The following is a 23,071-nucleotide window of genomic DNA, read 5'->3' as shown; positions in this document are numbered from 1 at the left end:
GCTTTAATTGAGCTCTCACTTATGTTCAGATTTAATGGAAAACTAGGTCCGCTTCCCCCAGTTACTGAGTAATGAACATGCATATTCAGAGGCTACAATTAAATCCACCTCTTTTTTCTCTCCTTTTTCATCTTCAGGTGGACTACGTTTCTTGTACTATAGCATTTCAAAATGCAATATGGAATACAATGCTAAAATGTTCTTCTAAAATAGTATCTTATTAAAAAAGATGAAATGTGAGCGAACATGTTTCTTCAATCCATTTGAACACACAAAATATGCCCCATGCAAGTGTCCACATATAGTGCAGGCTAATACTGTAGGCCTACTTTAACCGGTCTCTGCCTGAGTTAAATATGAACATTCTACTGTACATGTTCATACAAACATAGAGAAAATATTAATGCATTTCTTTAGGATAAATAATGAAAATATTGCTGATATGAAGGCACAAACAATGTATTCACAATATATCAATATGACAGTTTACAATCTGTAATAACCAATAGGCCTATGTCACATGCAAATAGAACCTATTTTTGGTCTTTGACCATGAACTAACTTGGCCCATCATTAATCGTTTCTCTAATTGCATGTGCGCTCTGGAAGGAAATTACTCATTAAATAAAATGTTGCCATTAGGGCATGTAACATTTTTTTTGTATTGACATTGTTACTAATCACGGTGGTTACATTGTCATAGGAGCGTTATGACCAATAGGGGGTGTTTTTTTGTTTGTTTCATAGGCGGGTTTTCTGTTTTAACGTCAATTGGATTGGTTAGTTGACGAGCCCTCGCCCCGCCCAGTGAGGGCTAGGGAGAGCATGCCGAGGGAGGGAGCTAAACTGAGTTGATCCCACGTGTGACGATTCCGTTCCCGGCTCAGTAATATTCTCCTAGTCGGGCTGTGCATTGCTTTTGCAGTGTCTGTGTGTGTTTGTTACTGTAGTTACTGCCTATAGTTTGGTTAGCTATGGAAGGAGACGGGAGTCAAGTCACATCTGGAAGCCCAAATGATTCACAACATGACCCAGGGTAAGATGATAACAATTTCGACTTTCCTTTGTTTATTGTATTTTTCATCTGAGAATGTCTGAGAGAGGATTTAGCAAGAGTGCAGTGCTGGATTCAACTCGCAATGCGCACATACATCACCATTGGTCTTTCCTTCCGGATGCAGTTAGTAGCGATGAAGCTTCTGCTTTGCTTTGGAACATTACAGTAGCAAGTGTGGCCTTCCCCTTTTAATAAAATACAATATTGCTATCCAGCGATTTTTGTTGTCTCTCTCTACTCGTTAAGATCGCTTTTAGAAGTAGTTAGTCGTCAAAATGGCCGATCTGACATCTGTACTCACTTCTGCTATGTTTTCTTCTTACAGTAAAATGTTTATTGGTGGCCTCAGCTGGCAAACCTCACCAGGTGAGACAATTATTCCCTTACATTTCCCATGTTTCTTGTTTTGTTACAATAATTGATTGTGCATGCTGTGGTCGCGTTCTCTGTGTGTGCAGTAGGCTACTGTATGGGATATCTGGAGTCCCTCTGTTTGCGCGCAAGGTTATTTTAGATTTCCAATCATCTGAAGTCCTCTATTCGACCCCTATGTGTTTTTGAAATACACTGACAACAGTATGAGGACCATTTGTTATTGATTAATTATCCGACATATTTTCTCTGTTCACAGACAGCCTTAGAGACTATTTTAGCAAATTCGGAGAAATAAGAGAATGTATGGTGATGAGAGACCCCACGACAAAACGTTCCAGGTAAAAGGTTTTTACTTTTGCTTTCCAGTTGGTGAAATGCTATCCTACACTTGTGTAGTTTATGTGCCACATATTAACCCGGGCTGTTTGTCCCGCGTTGTGTTTGACACAGATAGATTAGCTCAAAAGATAGCTGCGGGTGAATGCAATTTGACATTGACTTTGGGACTGAATTGCAATGTTGGTGTAGTGTTTCCCCCCTCTCCTTTAAATCAATATAATATCAAATAACTTAAATATCAGTGCCCGCAATTACTATAGTAATCTACAATTTAGGTAGATATTATCTCTATCATTTTAATTAACAGTAGTTAATTGGGACAGTGTAAATAAATGTGTGTCCAGTAAAAACATTTAGCATGTTCATGATATTCTTGATAGGCTACCATATGTTAATACTCTGAGAGAAACAGTTGAGCTTATATTTCTATCTTCTCACGTAGTCTACATAAATAATGTGTGACCTAATTTGTTGTTTCTCTGTATTTCTTTGTTTTGCAGAGGATTTGGATTCGTTACGTTTGCAGATGCTGCCAGTGTAGACAAAGTCTTAGCTCAACCACACCACGAATTAGACTCAAAGACGGTATGTCTGTGTTTTGATGTKATTTGCAATGATATTTTACTGTCTGTGTTGCACGTTTTAAAATATTAATCATTGCCTTTATTKATTTCACTGTCATGCTTGAGATATGATACTGTAATTATACCGTAATACAAATTCCACATAGCAAAATAATACCACATTGAAACCAACAACAACTGCAGTACATCCATGTGTGGCGGGTGGCATCTCAGAATGCTCACATGCCATTTACCAGTCACTGGGTTGGCCCTCTTGGTAAAGAGCTATTGGTAAAATGATTTTTTTGATCAAAGCTGTAGATGTGGAATTAGCCCATGATATCACCGTGACCCCCTTCATGTAAACTATTGCGGTAAAACACCACTCAGGGGTGAATCACATATCTGCTCAATTTCCCTTCTCCTCTGAATGAATGAAGGTGACACGCCCCCTTTCCCATCTCCCAGTACCACTCCACATGTGCACATATCCCATGTCACTCAGATGGGCTTTCTCTCACATGCCTCCTCCATGCATATAACCTGTCAGATCGTACACATCACTCTGTTTGATGCATATCGCGTCAATGGAAGTGGGAAGTTACAAATGTGATTCTATTAAATACATATTGATGCCCAAAAGGTCCATTAATCCTGTAAAATATTTGGTATTTCATTACATCAAATGATATATACTTATGTATAAGTCTATTTGTAATATTACAAGTGTTGCTTCCAAGTTAAAGTCACAGTACATTGTCAAGTTTGTTAAAACCTATTTTCTGCCTTATAATGTCAACAAACCTGATGCTTCTCCTATCAGCTTACTTCATGTATTCTTCTATTAACAGGCACACACATACACACACACACACATACATACACACACACACACACAAACACACACACACACACACACACACACACACACACACACACACACACACACACACACACACATCCCCATTTATTCTGTTTTATCAAAAGCCTTGAACTATTGTGTCAATGTGGCAGTAGATAAGTAATTCATGGATGTCAGTAATTTTTGAAGTGCTGTCCGTGTAGTGGTGGATTAGACAGAGTTCAGCTGAGACCATAATTGTCTGCGATTTCTGCTCGGTGGGTGGTGATATCCAGTCATGCTCACACAGCTCTGGAGATGGAATAGTGCATACCGAAAAATAGATGCTTTGTTTGCAGCCTTCTGTGAAAGCCAAGTTCAGATGGGAGAGTATGTCTTTAAGATATATTTGGAAAGACAAACATATTGTACTTCAGCAGGCAGTGCACAATTACAGTGGAGCCGGGCTGAAAGCGGTGCTAGAACTTGTTGCACGGCTGTCCTCAGCTGATTGGCAAGTCACTGGAGGGTGCTTGTAAAAGCTTTCCGTTTTTATCTTGATACTTGAAAGCGAAAGAGGAGCGGGTTCATGTTTTGAATGTTATTAAAGGAAACCAGCATCTGTAAGCTGTAGTAGACAATCTTGGGTTGTGCAATGCATATAGCAGGGAGAAAGCCCCAGAGTGCTCTATTTAATATGTGATTATTACACACTCTATTACACACTCTATGACAGATGTTTCCTATTTAGAGCTCTGCGACATATAATAATATATGGCATACATATATGAATTAAATCATGATAAATAGCCTACACGCATGTGTTCTATATGTACTTCTGTATGTTACGTATAGTGTGGATATACTCTTTATACATCTATATTAGGGAGTTGAAGAACTATTTCTTTGTGATAATGAATAGCCTATGCTTTTGTAAGCTTAACACCCCTCAAGGTGTTATTGACAGCACTCATACCAATTGACTTTATTTTCTCTATAGAGATGAGAAGTGTCATCTGGTGTCTTTGCTTGGAGATGTGTCCTGTATCCACATGTCTTGCCATAACTGAACAAGGAATACGACTCAAAGATAAACAATTCTGCCTGACAAACTAACCGTTAGTAAGTAACAATTGAGTAGCTTGTAATTAGATATATTGTCAAATAAAACACTGGTATTAGTTCCGTTGAATTTACTGTTTTGATTTTTTTATAAAAAGTATAAATAAAGCTCTCGCCTTAATAAAGCCATTTGGTTTTCATTTTGTCCATACATTTTTTAATGAATACAATTTCATTTGAGTGAAGTAAACTATAATTGAAAAGACAGGTTACAGCTTTGTATATTATTGTATGTAGACAAATCTTGCAATCATGTTTAATGATTTATTTGTTTATTTTCTTCCACAACACTACGCATTTATTCATTACTTTTAGTTGCAGTTCCTTTACACGAAGGTGTGTTGTGTAAATAATAATGACATACGACATATTGAGAAGCGAGCAAGAAAAGCCCATGAAACTCATAAGGATTATAGTTCTAAAAGCACAATGATTTATCTGTTGAAGAGAGGGAGGATGTAATGTTCTCTGTATGAGCTGAGTTATTGAAGAACCTAAAGCATGGCCCTATTGATACTAAGCAATACTGAGATCAACATTTGATACTTCCTGATGTGACGCTGAGGCAAAAGAGGGCACTTTGCCAGTACGCAAAGGAAGTGACTCTTACATCACATAGACCTGAACCAGCAGTTTTCTGCCTTATATTCCATTAGTCATTCGGCAGAAGCGCTCGTGTAGCATGTATGTCACACGCTGTATATACTAACTACTGTGTTAAACAGTGCCTTGCAGTCTCTGATGCTGTATTGTACCAGGTGTCTCTTGCAAAAGAGATTTGATCTTTGTGAGACTAACCTGGACACGCAATACCCTACAAGTCTGAAGGTTTATATAACTTTAAATAAAATGTGAAAAATCTTTACGATTTTCTTCTCATCCAATGGTACAGTGATCTTAAACCAACAATATTGGATATTTTGTACAGCCTACTCCAGTTCCGAGCAGTATTACATTTTACATAGATATTCCTCCTTTGTTTTTTTTGTGGATGTTCTCTAGTGCTAATGGTCTCAGTGTGGAAGGAGGGTTACCCCGTGGAGAAAGATGTCAGTCAGAGACATGGACAATGAGCATAAGTATGCTTTCATAATGCACACACCATCATAACGTGCCACAGCTATTGTTCAATCCCCCTGATAGCCTGGGTTGCTTTCTGTCCGGTTATGAAAACAGAGTGCTTTCAGACCGGTATGAATGTGAATGGAGACATATGGCCAAGGAGAGCTCGAGGCTTCAAAACACACATCGTAGCAAGTCGGAACATATTTTGAATGTTATATTTCATTTTATGTTATATCCCATCTGGAATAGTATAAGTTATCTTTTTACGTACAGTTATTTTAAAAAAGGATGACGAACTTGAATTTAATTCTTTATGTGAGGAGTTGTAGTTTTAGACTACTGCATCACAGTATCCATTATCAATGACCAGGTCAGGATTATTCAGGATTATTCAGTCTGGACTCCTGCCAGAGGAGATGTGTTATACTGCTAAATAAATCTTATTTTCTTCCAAAACAAAGGTAGCCTATTTTGTCCACAGATATTTTCAGCCATTATTGGATGACCTCTGGCCAACCCCTGTTTGCTGTTTTGATGTAGTAGTTTCAAAGGACAGAATGTCTCGTTGAGGTGAGGGGGATGAGGCCAGAAAGAGAGAGAAACAGAAGAAAGGGTTGTTGCAGCTCCTCTGGACAAATCTAAGCCTCCTCTGTCGGATATCAATTGAAAATAATGTCAGCTGTGAGCTCACCTCCACCATGCCACTTGTTGGTTCATGTCTAGCAGGTGCTTTGTCTTCAGTTGATCGTGTAAGCTATACCTGCCTTTTTCAGCCTTAGATTCAACAGATCCTCTAAGGGAATTTGTCTTCTCCTCAGACTTTTTTTATTTTTTATTTTTTACAGTATTCAGCATCTAAACAGGTAGTGCTTTTTTCATTGTCATCATTTGTTGCACTGATAATAAATTGAAATGAAACAACACAGACATCATTATTTTTACAACATAGCTTAAACAGCAGGGTAATGCAGGCTTCAGAATAGCCCATATGTGGGTAATCATTTGCTTGGGAACGATTTAACGTCCCCCCCCCAAAAAACTGTTTTGATGAGGGCATGCTAAATTGCCTCAAGTGAAATGATGAGGCTTCATTTGGGTATTTGTTGGCAGTGCATTTGACATTGGTAATAATACTTGTGTGTGTATGAAAACCACAGGGAGATTGACAGAAAGAAGCAGATGATTAATAATTATATATCAATGCTTCCTACATTGCTCTAAACACACATCAAAACAGTCAAGAAATCAAGCTTTTTGATAAACAATTTTTGTAGCTTTAAAAACCTATCTTAATCTTAAGCTGCCAGTATAGAGTGAGATCTGTTAAGAGAGAGAGTTTACCCAGAAGCTGCAATAATGTATGAAATCCTGTTGGAAGATCTGAACTAAGGATGTAAGCAATTGCCTTCTGCCTGGATCTTACACAATCGCACAGTGAGAAGCCCTCTGAGACCCTGCTGTAAAAAGCTGTAACAGAAGATAAGAGAAGAAAAAATGAGAAGGAATGTATTGCTTTTGGTTTGTTCTCTTTTATTAGTTTGACATACCTAGTTGGAAGATGTTGACTGTAGAGCTTGAGAAATAGCTATTTTTACACTTTGGGATATGATCCATTAGGAGACGGAGCTATCGATATGTATGCACTGTCATTTTTACCAGAATTGATACATTATTCTGCATTGATTGAAAAGACTATGCCCTTGTTGGTGGATTTGTTATCATTTCATGGATCTAGAAATGATCCCCTCATTGCAATGAGACTCAGTGATTTATATCCTACTGGTGGGGGGAAATAGTACCTCTCGAGATCAATTATTAACACAAAGAGCAAACTGCTATTCCTATGGAAGCGTGTAAATGGAATAACCTTTAGTTCCAGACATGCTTTAGTGTACTGTTGTAATGTGAAATATTAGGCATATATTAAATGTAATTCCCACATAAACTTCCAATTTACATGAATACTTCAACAGAATGAAAACAATCTGTAGAATGTACCCCCCACCCCCCCCACCCCCCTCCCTTGGCAAACCTCTCAAAAGAACCATTCATTTCCTAGGCTGTGACCTAAATANNNNTTTGCTTCTACCAGCTTTCTCAACAGATCCCATACTAAGTCATCATTACCTAACATAGCTACACTGGTAATCTGGACAAATGACTGGATTATCTGGCCATTTCAATAAACAAACTAAATGTGTGCATTGCTAATTATTTTAGTTGATTAGTAGTGATTGGATTATAGTTCTAAAATATTATAGTTCACTTAGTTGATTAGTAGTGATTGTATGCAGATTGTATGCAGAAAAATTCTTTGTCAAGTTCAAAATCCATTGTGGATTCGATTGACATGCTGCAACGCTAAACTGTACCACCTTCACTGCTACTCTATTTAAAAGTTGAACTGTAGCAGAAATGCATGTTGACGTCTTCAAATGAAAAAGTACTGTATGACAGAGAAAAAACTGACCCATATCCAGCTGAGTTGATATTCAGGGACTGGTGTGTAGGTTGGAAAGGTAAGACACCACCAAGTATGACGGCTTTGATATTTAACGCGTAGGCCTATAGTGTTGTTTTTGCACAAATAGGCCCAGCTCCGCTGTGTATTGGAGGTTGAATTGGTTATGCCTGAGGCTAATTGCTAAAACGAATCATTACATGGAATTCATTATGAGTAGGGTTGCCATACCCAGGTGTTATTGAATTCATCTCTCAAATTGACCTGATTTAGAAAGATGGCTAACAATCATAACGCAGCAAGAAAGAAATAGGACAGAGAAATATGTTCCTGCTTCGTTCTCATATGTTCCTCTTTCTCGTTTGACTACAAACACGTAACAGGTGAAATGAAAGCTACGTTTGGCTGATCTTCCCAGATGGTAACCGTTGTCTCTGTTTTCAACTGAATCATCAATTGCATTCATTATTGAGGAATGTTTTTTTTCTTTTTCTTTTTCTTAGGAATATGTGATATTAGTGTTGTCTATTCGTAAGCCTATGAGATGTAGAGGGTTTGTAGGAGGACTATGTTTTTCCAGCTAATGTGACAGGTTCTCTTCCAGCACAGTTCACCACTTACTCCATCTTTTTGGCTTCTTTTTGTAAATTGAGAGAGAAATCTCAGGCCTACAACTCAGACAGACTTGATCTTTATGATGATGCTGTGGTTGATTACATACAACCTGTAGGTATGCAAGCCTTTAAAATCCTCACAGAGAAATATGCAGCAACGTAAAGGGTTTGCACTGCTGAACACAAAGTCATTTTCTGCAAGAGAACAATTTCCATCTGTTGCCGTTCCCCCTTCAATAGGTCTGCTTGGATGAGATTGTTTGAAACTTCTCTTTTAAGAGCCTGGTATTAAAGTCAGGAGAAGGCAGCATGACATTGATGCATGAAATAGTTTATTTTCATTCTGAATGCAAGATTGATAAGGCTGCAACCGCACGCCTCAATACCAGTTAAACAGAGGAAGAAAAACGTTTTTACGAGACGACAAGGCAAAGACAGAAACAGGTTGATCTGATGCACCTTCCTGCTTATTTCAGAATATCTGGAGTTATTGTCACAGGCCTCAGACTCCTATTTCCAACCCTGAAATAATAATTTCCTCCAAACTTTCCAAGGCACTGTTCCCATTTTGTGATCTCTCAGCATCTCTCAGCATCTCTCAGCATCAAAATGATGGCATGTATTTTGAAGTTTTAGGAATGTTGTTGTCACTTTGGAGAAACATTATCATTCTTTCTCTGTTGCTAAAATTGTCTGAATGTTGATGCACAATTTACAATTTTTTAACACATTCCTTTATGTTTCTATCTCTCACAGATTGATCCTAAGGTTGCCTTCCCCCGACGCGCTCAACCCAAGGTAAGAGCAAACCACCTCACTTACTGTTAGTGCTGCTAACTGACCAGTCAGACTCATTCTCTAAAGCGCTTGTCTTTATTAGCAACAGGACTCATTTCATTTAGGAAAAAGCACTCCAAAGGCACTTGTGCTATGAGCTTGGGAGCACTGCCAGCACAGTTCAATGTGTTTCTAGACTAATCATAGTATGATGACTATTTGTGAGTTTATAATTACATAGAAGAAGAGATGATTATGCTTGTGTTACTATTAAGGAGAAAAACATGGTCAGCAGTCTCCTTTGGAGACTTCCCCTATGCTGATCCCAATTTGACCAAAACCAAGCAATTATAATAGAGAGGTGATATTTGACATGGAGGTAACTCGTTAATGATGAGAGTATCATCTTTCATAATGGCTTAATCCTGGCTCGGTCACTGGTCGTTTGCGTGTGCTACACACACACTCTGTTTGAGGAGGTGGTGTTGGTAATCATGGTGTAGCTGCAGTGTTGAGAAGTGTCTTCTTTATCCCCTCTGACAGGCGTTGGGGTAGAGGGGAGCGCCTTTAGGCCAATGTAGTGCTCCTCACATCAGACCTTTTAGACCTGAAATGGGTGGAGATCGATAAGGGATTTTTCTCCTTCCCACTGGCTCACAGGGAGGTGTTGTTACTGAGCGGTTCTGGTTTCAAATGGGGAATTGGCAGTGAAAGCTTTCAAAGCCAGAGCACATGGTGTGTTAAGGGTATGGGCATATGGTTGAGAAACTACCAGCAGTCCTTTTTTTCACTCCCTCGTTTGCCTATTTGTCGCTTTAACCTTTTCTCTTCCTTGGCTTGTCCCTGAACATCTAAAACACATCAAAAACAACCAACCAATATGTTTTGCCTTCAGATTTTGGGATTTCAGTTAAAAGGAAAGCAACCTCCTCACTGGAAGGAATAGGTGTTGTGCTTATTATTTTATACATTTCACGACAATATGCTCTGTTTAGCTGGGACCAACATGTAAGAGAACAGAATCACTCAGAAATACATTATTTTTTTCACAACCTTATAAACATCCAGTGTCATTCTCCTGCTCTTGTTATATAATGTAAGAAAACAATGACACCTCAACAGAATTGGTACAGTAGTACAGAAGAACCTGTCGTTGAGATGTTTTAGTCAGGCTGTAGGGCAAGCTCATTAGAGGAGAAAGAGGTTTTTATTTGTAGTATTAAGAGAATGTGGATTTCAAAGGATCTCAGAGCAATAGGATTAAGGCAGATATATTAGCATGGCATGGCTTTCTCCTTCATGTTCAATTGATTTAAGGCCTTTATAAGCAGTCTGGGTCTGAGGTTGCCATTTAGAAAACACTCTGTTTTTGAATATGTCATTGTTTCTTCCTCCTCCTCTTCAGCCTTGCTGCTTGTTGCTGTTGTTTAAGAGGCCTGTCCCCAGTGAGAGATGGGGTTCATTGGGGCAGCTGCTAGGGCAGGCTGCAGGTGCAACCGTGGCGCTGGTTTGGGGAACAAAAATGTTAAGAGACCTATCGGCTTTGGTTTCCTCATGGGCTCATACCTCACTCTACCCTCCATCTATCATGCACTGTAGCATACTTTGTTAACAGTACTGTGTTACTGTGTCTTAGGGATTGTAAATTTTGAAGAGAAGGTCTTACATAGCCTACTTTAACATGCGTCTACCCAGGTACTTCCGACATTGGTCTTAGTGCTGCCATCATAATTCAGCCAGTTTCCTATATCCAAGTTTCCAATACCATTCAATGTATGAATCTAGGGGATCCAATTATGTTAGAATCGTCCTACCTGGCCTCATAGGGATCTGCTCTTGTCTTGTGCCTATAGATCTGCCGGACTGTGTAGCCCCTATATTCATTGAGCAGCGACGGGTCTAAATCGTTGACGCCACTCCAAAAAATATGATCATAAAAAAAGTCTATGCTTTTCGGGATGGTAAACCATTTTCAGTGTAAACTTAAATGACTAAAACCAGGTATAAAGTATATGGAAAAGATAAATTAGCTATGTATTCATATGATCCTCGTTGAGAACTAACAACGACCAAAATAAAAACTAGACAGTCAGGGAGAATCTAAAATTAACGTTATGGCATGGGGCCACCATAGATTTTTTAAATAATCTTTGAGTCACTCATATAGGATAAGAACACCGAATAAGCCATGGCCAAATGTGTTGAATTGCAGGAAATTAGAAGTTGAATAACAAAGTGTGAGGGATGGGCCTGGAGAAATGTAACCTCTCTCAAATTTATAGACAGAGCAATGGATGGAAGTTTTTAATGAAGTACAAGGTGACGCTGTGTGACCATCCATGATATCAAAATGATAGTTTTAACCATGTTATGAGGCTATACACTGTTTGTTTACATTTGCATTGTTTACAAACATTGGTGTAAAACAAACTTATATTTTGGGTTCTGATAAGTTATATTCTTCAAGAATCAATTAATACAGATAATTAATTTACAAGTCCAAAAATGGACGTAGCAACTGCTGATTGCCTCTTTAAAACAGACATTATTCTCTCAGCCCCATGACAAAATGTGTCGAATTGCAGGAAATTGCTTTAACCCCCCCATGGAAAACTTGGATCTGTACAGTGTGATGTCTGTGTGAGGTGAATGGAGGAGTACAGGTGCTGTTTCTCTCTTCTCCTCCTTTGTGGAGCTGTTGTCTTTGTGTTTTTACAGGAACATGAAAACTGTGGGCTGATGTCTGCCTGCTGTGTTTAGAAACCAAAGTGATAGTTGCTGCCCACATCACTAGAGATTGGTTTCTCAGCTGCTCATTTCGTTACCGATACCATTGCTGCCACTGCTGTTGTTGTTTTCGCACGGCGGAATCACAGACAATCATAGCGCGTCCCAACATGATTTTAATTGCCGGTGGGACTGCGGCCACTTTGCTGGGAGATGAGCTCTGATGACTTGTTATGGAAATGAAAGGAAGGAGCTGGGCCACTCAGAGAAGGCGAGCAGCGCAGCTTAAATAACCCCTTCCTGCCCGCCCGGCTATCTCACCAGCGGCTGTTTGCCTCATTAGGCTTCACTAGCAGCCACTAGTCGCCACATCAATGGCAGTCATTGGACTACACTGATGAGATGAGCCTCTCTGTAGTGTACACAAATAGATATGTTCTGGATGTATTGAACAGTGGGAGCTAGACTCTGAATGAACTTAAAAGGAGAAATACTGTTTACTTGGCTTGACAATCACAAAGTTTTCAGAGTTTTATTTGGTGCTGCATTAAAGTATATGTAGATTTTAATAAGGGAGACGGAGTAACCTTCAAATGTTGTCTGCAGCTAACTAAGCGTACCGTAGTAGGCCTGAGTGGAAATAGATCTGGGTTATCAGTCATAAATACCATCAAAGCAGTGGCCCAGATTTCCCTGTGTGTGTCAGCTGTGTGCTCTGCCTGCCTCTCTCGCTCCCTACTGCTGAGGGACTGCTGCTGCTGGTAGTGTAGAGGGTAGGGGGAGGCATGGCTGGAGTTGATACTCTCTGGAAGGGCTAGAATATATTCACTCTAACACCCCATTCTCCCTCTTCCTCGTCTGGTACTGGTCCCACACCTCTTTCTCTTTCTTTATTTTCTTGTTGTGTGCTTCATTTTTTGAGCTGGAGAAAAGCTCCCAGGTGTCCCATAGTGCTGGAGCTGGGGACAAATGTGTTGCTGAGGGAGAAAACTCCTCGCCAAGTTTTTAATGAAGTACAAGGTGACGCTGTGTGAAGTACAGACAGAACCCCCCACTCCCCTAACATACATACATACCCCCCACTCCCCTAACATACATACATACCCACTCCCCTAACATAACCATACATACCCCCCCACTCCCCTAACATATCAATACATACCCCCCACTCCCCTAACTATATAGACACACATGTTATGTTCATCTATCCTCGGGGGGACCTCAAATGTATTTCAGTTAAAAATCTTACTTTCCCTCACCCTTACAATAACCCTTACCCTAACCTTAACCCGTAACCCAAACCCTAAACCTAACTCCTAACCCTAACCACTAACCCCTTCCCTCAACCCTAACCCTAAGCTTAAAATAATATTTGTCCTCATGGGGAAATCACGAGGGAGAATATTCCTTGTTACTATCCTTGTGGGGACTTTGGGGGATTTTAGGTCCCCACAAGGATAGAAGAATCAACCCCCACACACACACACACGCATGCTACCAGCACACACACACACACACACACACACACACACACACACACACACACACACACACACACACACACACAGCACACACACACACACACACACACCACACACACACACACACACACCACATCACCACGACACACACACCAACACACACACCACAACATCACATCAGTTTTGTTGTTGTTCCCAAATTGGGATTAATATATATCTATTTTTTTTACGATCTACACAAAGTACTCGGTAATGTCAAAGTGGAAGAAAAATTCAAACATTTACGATGAATGAAAAATAAAAGGATAATATATCTTGATTAAATAAGTAATCATCCCCCTGAGTCAATACATGTTAGAATCATCTTTGGCATTGATTCCAGCTGTAAGTCTTTCTGGGTAAGTCTCTAATAGCTTGGCACACATGGATTGTACAATATTTGTCCATTATTATTTTTTAAACTCTTCAAACTCTGTCAAGTTGGTTGTTGATCATTGCTAGACAGACATTTCCAGGTCTTGCCATATATTTTCAAGCAGATTTAAGTCAAAACTGTAACTCGCCACTCAGGAACATTCAATGTTGTCTTGGTAAGAAACTCCAGTGTATATTTGGCCTTGTGTTTTACATTATTGTCCTGCTGAAAGGTGAATTTGTCTCCCACTGTCTGGTGGAAAGTAGACTGAACCATGTTTTCCTCTAGGACTTTGCCTTTGCTTAGCGCTATTATTTTTATCCTAAAACAACTCCCTAGTCCTGCCGATGACGAGCATACCCATAACATYATGCAGACATCACCATGCTTGAAAATATGAAGAGTGGCACTCAGTGATGTGTTTTGTTCGATTTGCCCCAAACATAATGTATAAAAAAAATAAACAGTTTTACTTTTAGTGCCTTATTGCAAACAGGAGGCATGTTTTGGAATAATTGTTTTCTGAACAGACTTTCTTCTTTTCACTGTCATTTAGGTTAGTATTGTGGAGTAACTACTATGTTGTTGATTCATCCTCAGTTTTCTCCTATCACAGCCATTAAACCCTGTGACTGTTTTAAAGTCAACATTGACGTCATGATGTAATCCCTGAGCGGTTTCCTTCCTCTCCGACAACTGAGTTAGGAAGGACACCTTTATCTTTGTAATGACTGAGGGTATTGATGCACCTTCCAAAGCGTAATTATGTCACGCCCTGATCAGTTTCACCTGTCCTTGTGCTTGTCTCCACCCCCTCCAGGTGTCGCCCATCTTCCCTTTTATCCCCTGGGTACTTATACCTGTGTTCTCTGTTTTTCTGTTGCCAGTTCGTCTTGTTTGTCAAGTCAACCAGCGTTTTGTTTCTCAGCTCCTGCTTTTCTCCTGTCTCTCTTTTCTCATCCTCCTGGTTTTGACCATTGCCTGTCCTTACTCTGAGCCCGCCCGCCTGCCTGACCACACTGCCTGTCCCTGAGCCTGCCTGTCATCCTGTACCTTTGCCCCTACTCTGGATTATCGACCCCTGCCTGCCTTGACCTGTCGTTTGCCTGCCCCTGTTACTGTAATAAACACTGTTACGTCAACACAGTCTGCATTTGGGTCTTACCTGAAACGTGACGAATTAATAACTTCACCATGCGCAAAGGGATATTTAGTGTCTGTTTTTTTATTTGTACCCATCTACCAATATGTGCCCTTCTTTGCGAGGCATTGGAAAACCACCCTGGTCTTTGTGGTTGAATTTGTCGTTGAAATTCACTACTCGACTGAGGGACCTTACAGATAATTGTATGTTTGGGGTAGAGAGATGAGGTAGTCATTCAAAAATCATGTTAACCACTAGTCCATGAAAATTATTGTGATTATGCAAATTTGACGCCTGAACTTTTTCAGGCTTGCCATGATAAAGAGGTTGAATACTTATTGACTCAAGACACTTCAGCTTTTCATATTTTATTAATTTATAAACATGTATAAAAACGAAATTCCACTTTGACATTGACATTGTGGGGTATTGTGTAGATCAGTGGCACAAAATGTCAATTTAAATTCAGGCTGTAACAACAAAATGTGGAAAAAGTCAAGGGGTGTGAATACTTTCTAAAGGTGCTTTTCTCTTTCTCCCTCTGTCTCTCACCCCTCCTTCCATCTCCTCCGCTTTGTTCACTCTTGACAGCCTCTCAGAACCTGGTGAATCCGCTGTTACGCCTGACTCAGATATGTTGTTTTTCTTTAGGTGATTTTAGTATTATAATCTTCTCCATCTCAGAATGATTTTCATTTCAACTGACACAGCTGACTGCTGGGAATWTGAAACCATGGCTGCCAGCTACTCTAAATGTCCATATGAGTTTATTAAAAGAACTAGATTCCCTGTTCAAACTCAGTCGTGCACCACTGCCAGAGTTTGAAAGAATATTGAAGGACAAAAGTATTTTATATATAACATAATACTTTTTATAAACTGGGTGGTTCGAGCCCTGAATGCTGATTGGCTGAAAGCCGTGGTATATCAGACCGTATACTGTACCACGGGTATGACGAAAATGTATTTTTACTGCTCTAATTACGTTAGTAACCAGTTTATAATAGCAATAAGGCACCTCAGGGGTTTGTGGTATATGGCCAATATACCACAGCTAAGGGCTGTGTCCAGGCACTCCGCGTTGCGTCTTGTCTAAGAACAGACCTTAGCCGTGGTATATTGGCCATACACCACACCCCCTCTGGCCTTATTGCTTAAATATAGAACAGAATACTTAATATAGCACATATCTCTATGTACAGTATATCTCTATCTTACGTGTTTTCACATTGGATGATAGTAGGTCATCTTTCCATTTCTCTGAGACTGGAGACAAGCATTCACAGACAGAAACACAACCTCACTATTTCTAATGGAAAACATACCCTATGTGTGTTTCTGTTTTCCCTCAAAATGAATGCACTTCTGAAATGGGTTTTTACAACTGACAGGAAGTGCATTGACTTTTCACTGAAAACAAGAAACAATCCGATAGCTGGCAAAGTTAACTTGGATCAGGGTGAGGGAAAAGTCGATCAATCAGTGTTCCGTTGATGGGATTTCTTTATCGTCACCTCCCTCTCACCTCCTGGCGAAAAAGGTTTGTAGCCGACACAAACAAACCGTCCAGATGGAGGGAGACACAGAGAGGTGTTTTCTCCCTGTGGTAATGGATGTGGTAGAGTGTCAGGAGATGTGTTTAAATCCCTGACCCTACTCTGTTCCAGCTTTGAACGGCCTCAATAAACTGGTCCAGACAAGAATGAGGCCAAAGCCCAGGCATATGAATGACTGTTTGTTGAATGGTCAGACAGAAAGACATTCAGAAGAGACTCAGTCTGTCAAAGCACTTCTTAGTAATTGATACTGTTTTCTCTTCTACACATTGTCATTATACAATGTATCATGTCTGTGTGTGCCTGTCTGTCTGTCTGTCTGTGTGTGTGTGTGTGTGTGTGTGTGTGTGTGTGTGTTTGTGTGTGTGTGTGTGTGTGTGTGTGTGTGTGTGAGCATACATTGTTAGTCTTAATTAACAATATGCTTGTCTTTGTGTTTAGCCTATGTGTGCCATACAGTAATATGCATGTTCTCTCTGTGTCATGCCTGTGACTGTGCTGCTGGCTCCTGAGTGCTGGCCCCTCTCCCCTCCTCTCTTCTCCCTGGTCTCTTTGCTGTGGGTCGAGGGTAATTAGGTTTGGTGGGGGGTTCAGGGCCGTGTTCTGTACTTATCAATGGCAGCAGGCAGGCAGTGGACAGCAGGGAGGGAAGGAGGGCAGGGAGGACAGAGGGCTGCTGGAGCCTGGCCCTGCTAAACCTGATGCTGACTGACAGTAATGAGGAGACCCAGGCCAGCCAGCCAGGAGGGAGGGCTACGTCCCCCTCCACCCAACTCAACCCCCTCATCACGACTAACACAGCTCCTATCAGATCCCCCTTTTTATATGACAAATGCACGCACACATTGAAGGAGCAGCCCCACCCCACCACAACCTTTCCCCAACTCCATTCACCTGCCTAGGAAAATATTAAACTCTGACCGAATGGTAGATTTGCGCTTTTAGTTAATCTACACTTAGATTTCAGATGATGGCAAAACTACATGTTATGACACCGCTGACACACCGCTGACCTTGCTGTTCTGCAGTGTGTTATTTTTGCCCTCAAGTTGCCACTGAATTACGCAGAGCAGGCCCCAGCGTCACAGTCTCGTACAGCATTATGGGAGATGGAGTGGGGGGTAGATTAGTTCCAGTGTCGGGAACAGACAGGAGGAGCCAGATGGAATCTGGGAGCTGAGACAGCGTTCTGTTCTGCAGTGAGGAGAGTAGCCTACCGGGACAGGGACAGGCCAGAGCTCACCCAGTCTGTCTCTGGCCAGAGAGCACCACATTCCTGGAGGCCTGAACCCGCTGTGGCCTCTCCCTGTCCTGGCACGGAGCCTCTGGCCTGGGGCACGGGACGGTCAGGGGAGGGCATGAGGGGCCATGCACTCTCTGCTTCTGACACACAGCAATAAACAATCTCACAGACGCAACAAACAAGTAGATATTTGTCATCCCCTGTCTTGGGCTTGACTTTTGTTATGATCGTTTTTGAGAGGGGGGTGGATGGGTATTTGTCACACCTGATGACTAGGCACAGCTGTGCCGCCAGTAATTATCAATTTTCTGCTACACTTGTCTCAAGAAGTGATTTAAGTCCTTCGTAGAGAGAAATCTCTACTGCTCCAATCCTACCCAGACACACAACACTGCTCCCCACGACCATTTAAAATAAATGCAGCATTAAAGTTGTGAAGTAAAGGCTAGGACTGTATTTCTAATCCAGAATGCATTAGAGAAGATTTGAATAATCTTAAAAAAGCCTAGCGGTATGGTCTGCCTAGCATGTTTTCTCTGCAGTGACCTTCATGTCTGACCTTGACTCTTATCTCTTTCCATTTGTATTCCAAGTGGTTTCCCCTCATGTAAATAAGAAATAATAAGAAAACCACACCATAGGACTTCAGCTAAACAATGTTTGGGGCGTAGTGTTAGTCAGAGATAAATGTACAGGACCTAGGATGGATTTTCCTCTGGTTTCTGGCTGATCTAATGCTGAGTGCCTGCCAGACCTATTAGAGCTCCTTTGGAAGAGTGGACAATTATCTCAGTTTGTCCATGTGTTCACTCTCCAAGCTTCTGTAGGCTGTAGACTGTAGCTGTGGCTGTAGCTGTGGCTGTGGCTGTAGCTGTGGCTGTAGCTGTAGCTATGGCTGTAGATATGACTGTGGCTGTAGCTGTGGTTGTAGATATGACTGTAGCTGTGGCTATAGCTGTGGCTGTAGATATGCCTGTAGCTGTGGCTGTAGCTGTGGCTGTAGCTGTCTATACTGTACCTTTTCAAAACAGCTCTTACCAACTAAAAGGGCATTATCATTCATTTTCACAATGTACAGAATTATTCCAAACTATAGAATATATGATAAAAACACAGGGAAATCACGTTTTTGACTGCACTGCGCTTTTAATGGTTTCAAAAGCTTAAGTAGATTGCTTTGGCTAAAAATGACAGGTGCCACAGTGCCACCATAAAACATCCCAACTCGACCTGTACTAAATATTTTATATGTTGGATGATGAAAATTCATTCTGACTTCATACTCTATTTGAGAACACAACTTCGAGGTTATTCAAAGTGTAATTTACAGTGTAGAAGAAATAGTTCCATATGGAGGATTTATCAAGAATAAAAAAGTCTAATAATCAACTACATATGGCATTCACAACTTGTCATCCAATCAAATAATGTATCAATCTACCCAATTTAATTGACCAACAAAATTCTGACCCCATTGGTATTGACAAAAAATAGTTACAAGAGGATGAGAATGACGTTGCCTTCTGATATGAGGGAGGAAGTGAGCTCTTAGAGCCAGACAACTTGGATCCTGCAATACAGGCACTGCAGTCCTAGTGGCCTGTAACAGCCACAGCAACAGCCAACAGCCTCAGCTACAGCCACAGCTACAGTCAATATCTACAGCCCACGCCACAGCCAGTTCGTAATCTACAGCCCACAGCTACAGTTCCATATCTACACAGCCAGCAGATACAGCCACAGAGCTAGTCATATCTACAGCCACAGCCACAGCGTACAAGTCATATCTACAGCATAGCTAGAGACTATACAACCACAGCTAACCCACAGTACAGTCTATTCTACAGCCACAAGCTACAGTCACAGCTAGCAGTCATTATATACAGGCCACAGCTACAACCACCGCCACAGTCATATCTACAGCCATAGCTACAGCTTCAACCACAGTAGAGCCACAGCTACAGCTATATTTACAGCCACAAGCTACAGTCATATCTACAACCACAGCCACAAGTCATATCTACAGCCATAGCTACAAGCTACAGCACAGCTACAACCACAGCTACAGTCATATCTACAGCCACATCTACAGTCACAGCTACAGTCATATCTACAGCTACAACCACAGCTACAGCCACAGTCACTATCTACAGATACAGCTACAAAACCACAGCCACGGTCATATATACAGCCATAGCTAGAGCTACACACCACAGCTACAGCCACAGCTACAGTCATATCTACCAGCCACAGCTACAGTCACAGCTTACAGTCATATATACAGCCACAGCTACAACCACAGCCACAGTCATATCTACAGCCATAGCTACAGCTACAACCACAGCAGAGCCACAGCTACAGTCATATTTACAGCCACAGATACAGTCATATCTACAACCACAGCCACAGTCATATCTACAGCCATAGCTACAGCTACAGCCACAGCTACAACCACAGCTACAGTCATATTCTACAGCCACATCTACAGTCACAGCTACAGTCATATCTAAAGCTACAACCACAGCTACAGCCACAGTCATATCTACAGATACAGCTACAGCCACAGCTACAGTCATATCTACAGCCACAGCAGTACAGTCACAGCTACAGTCATATCTACAGCTACAGCTACAACCACAGCTACAGTCACAGCTACAAACATATCTACAGCCATAGCTTACAGCCACAACCACACAGCTACAGTCTATCTTACAACCACAGCTACAGCACAGCTACAGTTCATAATTACAGCCACAGCTACAACCACAGCCACAGTCATATCTACAGCAATAGCTACAACTACAACCACAGCTTACAGTCACAGCTACAGTCATATCTACAGCCACAGCTACAGTCATATTCTACAGCCACAGCTACAACCACAGTCATTATCTTACAACCATAGCTACAGCTACAACCACAGCTACAGCCACAGCTACATTCATATCTACAGCCACAGCTACAGCCACAGCGTACAGTCATATCTACAACACAGCTACAGTCATATCTACAGCCACAAGCTACAACCACAGTCATATCTACAGCACAGCTACAGTCATATCTACAGCCACAGCTACAACCACAGTCATATCTACAGCCATAGCCACAGCTACACCCACAGCCACAGCTACAGTCATATCTACAGCCACAGCTACAGCCACAGCCACAGTCATATCTACAGCCATAGCTTACAGCTACAACCACAGCTACAGCCACAGCTACAGTCATATTACAGCCACAGCTACAGTCACAAACTACAAGTCATATCTACAGCCACAGCTCAAACCACAAGCCACAGTCAATATCTACAGCCATAAGCTACAGCTACAACCACATCTACAACACAGCTACAGTCATATCTACAGGCACAGATACAGTCACAGCTACAGCTACAACCACAGCTACAAGCCCCAGCCACAGTCATATTCTACAACCACAGCTACAACCACAGCTACAGTCATATCTACAGGCAACAGGATACAGTCACAGCTACAGTTCTATCTACAGCTACAGCTACAAACCACAGCTACAGACCCAGCCACATCATATCTACAGCCATAGCTTAAGCCACAGCTCAGTCATATCTACAAGCTACAGCTACAACCACAGCTACAAACCACAGCTACAGTCATATCTACAGCTACAGTCACAGCTACAGTCATATCTACAGCTACAGCTACAACCAAAGCTCAGTCACAGCTACAAACATATCTACAGCCATAGCTACAGCTACAACCACAGCTACAGCCACAGCTACAGTCATATCTACAGCCACAGCTGCAACCAAAGCCACAGTCATATCTATAGCAATAGCTACAGCTACAACCACAGCTACAGCCACAGCTACAGTCATATCTACGAGCTACAGCTACAACCACAGCACAGTCATATCTACAGCCACAGCTACAGCCACAGCTATAGTCATATCTACAGCCACAGCTACAACCACAGTCATATCTACAGCCATAGCTACAGCCACAGTCATATCTACAGCCACAGCTACAGCCACAGCTACAGTCATATCTACAACACACAGCTACAGCCGCAGCTATAGCCACAGCTACAGTCATATCTACAGCCACAGCTATAGCCACAGCCACAGTCATATTTACAGCCATAGCTACAGCTACAGCCACAGCCACAGTCATATCTACAGCCCTAGCTACAGCTACAAGCCACAGCTACAGTCATATCTACAGCCACAGCTACAGCCACAGCCCACAGTCATATCTACAGCCATAGCTACAGCTACAGCCACAGCCACAGTCATATCTACAGCCATAGCTACAGCCACAGCCACAGTCATATCTACAGCCACAGCTACAGTCACAGCTACAGTCATATCTACAGCTACAGCTACAACCACAGCTACAGCCCCAGCCACAGTCATATCTACAACCATAAGCAACAGCCACAGCTACAGTCATACTCCACAGCTACAACCACAGCTACAGTCATATCTACACAGCTACAGCCACAGCTACAGTCATATCTACAGTCAGCTACAACCACAGCTACAGTCACAGCTACAAACATATCTACAAGCCATAGCTACAGCTATAACCACAGCTACAGTCATATCTACAACCACAGCTACAGCCACAGCTACAGTCAATCTACAGCCACAGCTGCAACCACAGCCACATTCATATCTTATAAGCAATAGCTACAGCTACAACCACAGCCACAGCTACAGTCACAGCTACAGTCATATCTACAGCTACAGCTACAACCACAGCTACAGTCATATCTACAGCCACAGCGACAGCACCAGCTACAATCATATCTACAGCCACAAGCTACAACCACAGTCATATCTACAGCCATATCTACAGCTACAACCACAGCTACAGCCACAGATACAGTCATATTCTACAGCCACAGCTACAGTCATATCTACAACCACAGCTACAGGCATTATCTACAGCCACAGCTATAGCCACAGCTACAGTCATATCTACAGCCACAGCTATAGCCACAGCCACAGTCATATCTACAGCCATAGCTACAGCTACAGCCACAGCCACAGCCACAGTCATATCTACAGCCCTAGCTACAGCTACAGCCACAGCCACAGCCACAGCTACAGTCATAGCTACAGCCACAGCTACAGCCACAGTCTCATATCTACAGCCAAAGCTACAGCTACACGCACAGCCACAGCCACAGTCATATCTACAGCCATAGCTACAGCTTACAGCCACAACCACAGCTACAGTCATATCTTACAAACCACAGCTTACAGCCACACAGTCATATCTACAGCCATAGCTACAATACATGCTAGCAGC

The 23,071-nt window shown here is 41.6% G+C and overlaps 1 protein-coding gene across 1 annotated transcript in view; it reads left to right on the top strand.

The window, feature by feature from the left end:
- Window positions 1–846: 846 nt before the first annotated feature.
- Window positions 847–23,071, top strand: part of LOC111980857 (RNA-binding protein Musashi homolog 2) — a 413,930-nt gene continuing 391,705 nt past the window's right edge. The window contains exons 1-5 of the mRNA XM_070449471.1: window positions 847–1,036; window positions 1,383–1,423; window positions 1,689–1,770; window positions 2,272–2,356; window positions 9,194–9,235. Of these exons, the coding sequence (XP_070305572.1) occupies window positions 975–1,036; window positions 1,383–1,423; window positions 1,689–1,770; window positions 2,272–2,356; window positions 9,194–9,235 (312 nt within the window). The 5' untranslated portion in view covers window positions 847–974. The remainder of the gene's footprint in view (window positions 1,037–1,382; window positions 1,424–1,688; window positions 1,771–2,271; window positions 2,357–9,193; window positions 9,236–23,071) is intronic.

The sequence above is a fragment of the Salvelinus sp. IW2-2015 genome, linkage group LG20, assembly GCF_002910315.2.
Source record: "Salvelinus sp. IW2-2015 linkage group LG20, ASM291031v2, whole genome shotgun sequence".
NCBI classification, from domain to species: domain Eukaryota; kingdom Metazoa; phylum Chordata; class Actinopteri; order Salmoniformes; family Salmonidae; genus Salvelinus; species Salvelinus sp. IW2-2015.
This window is presented reverse-complemented; position numbering and strand designations above follow the sequence as displayed.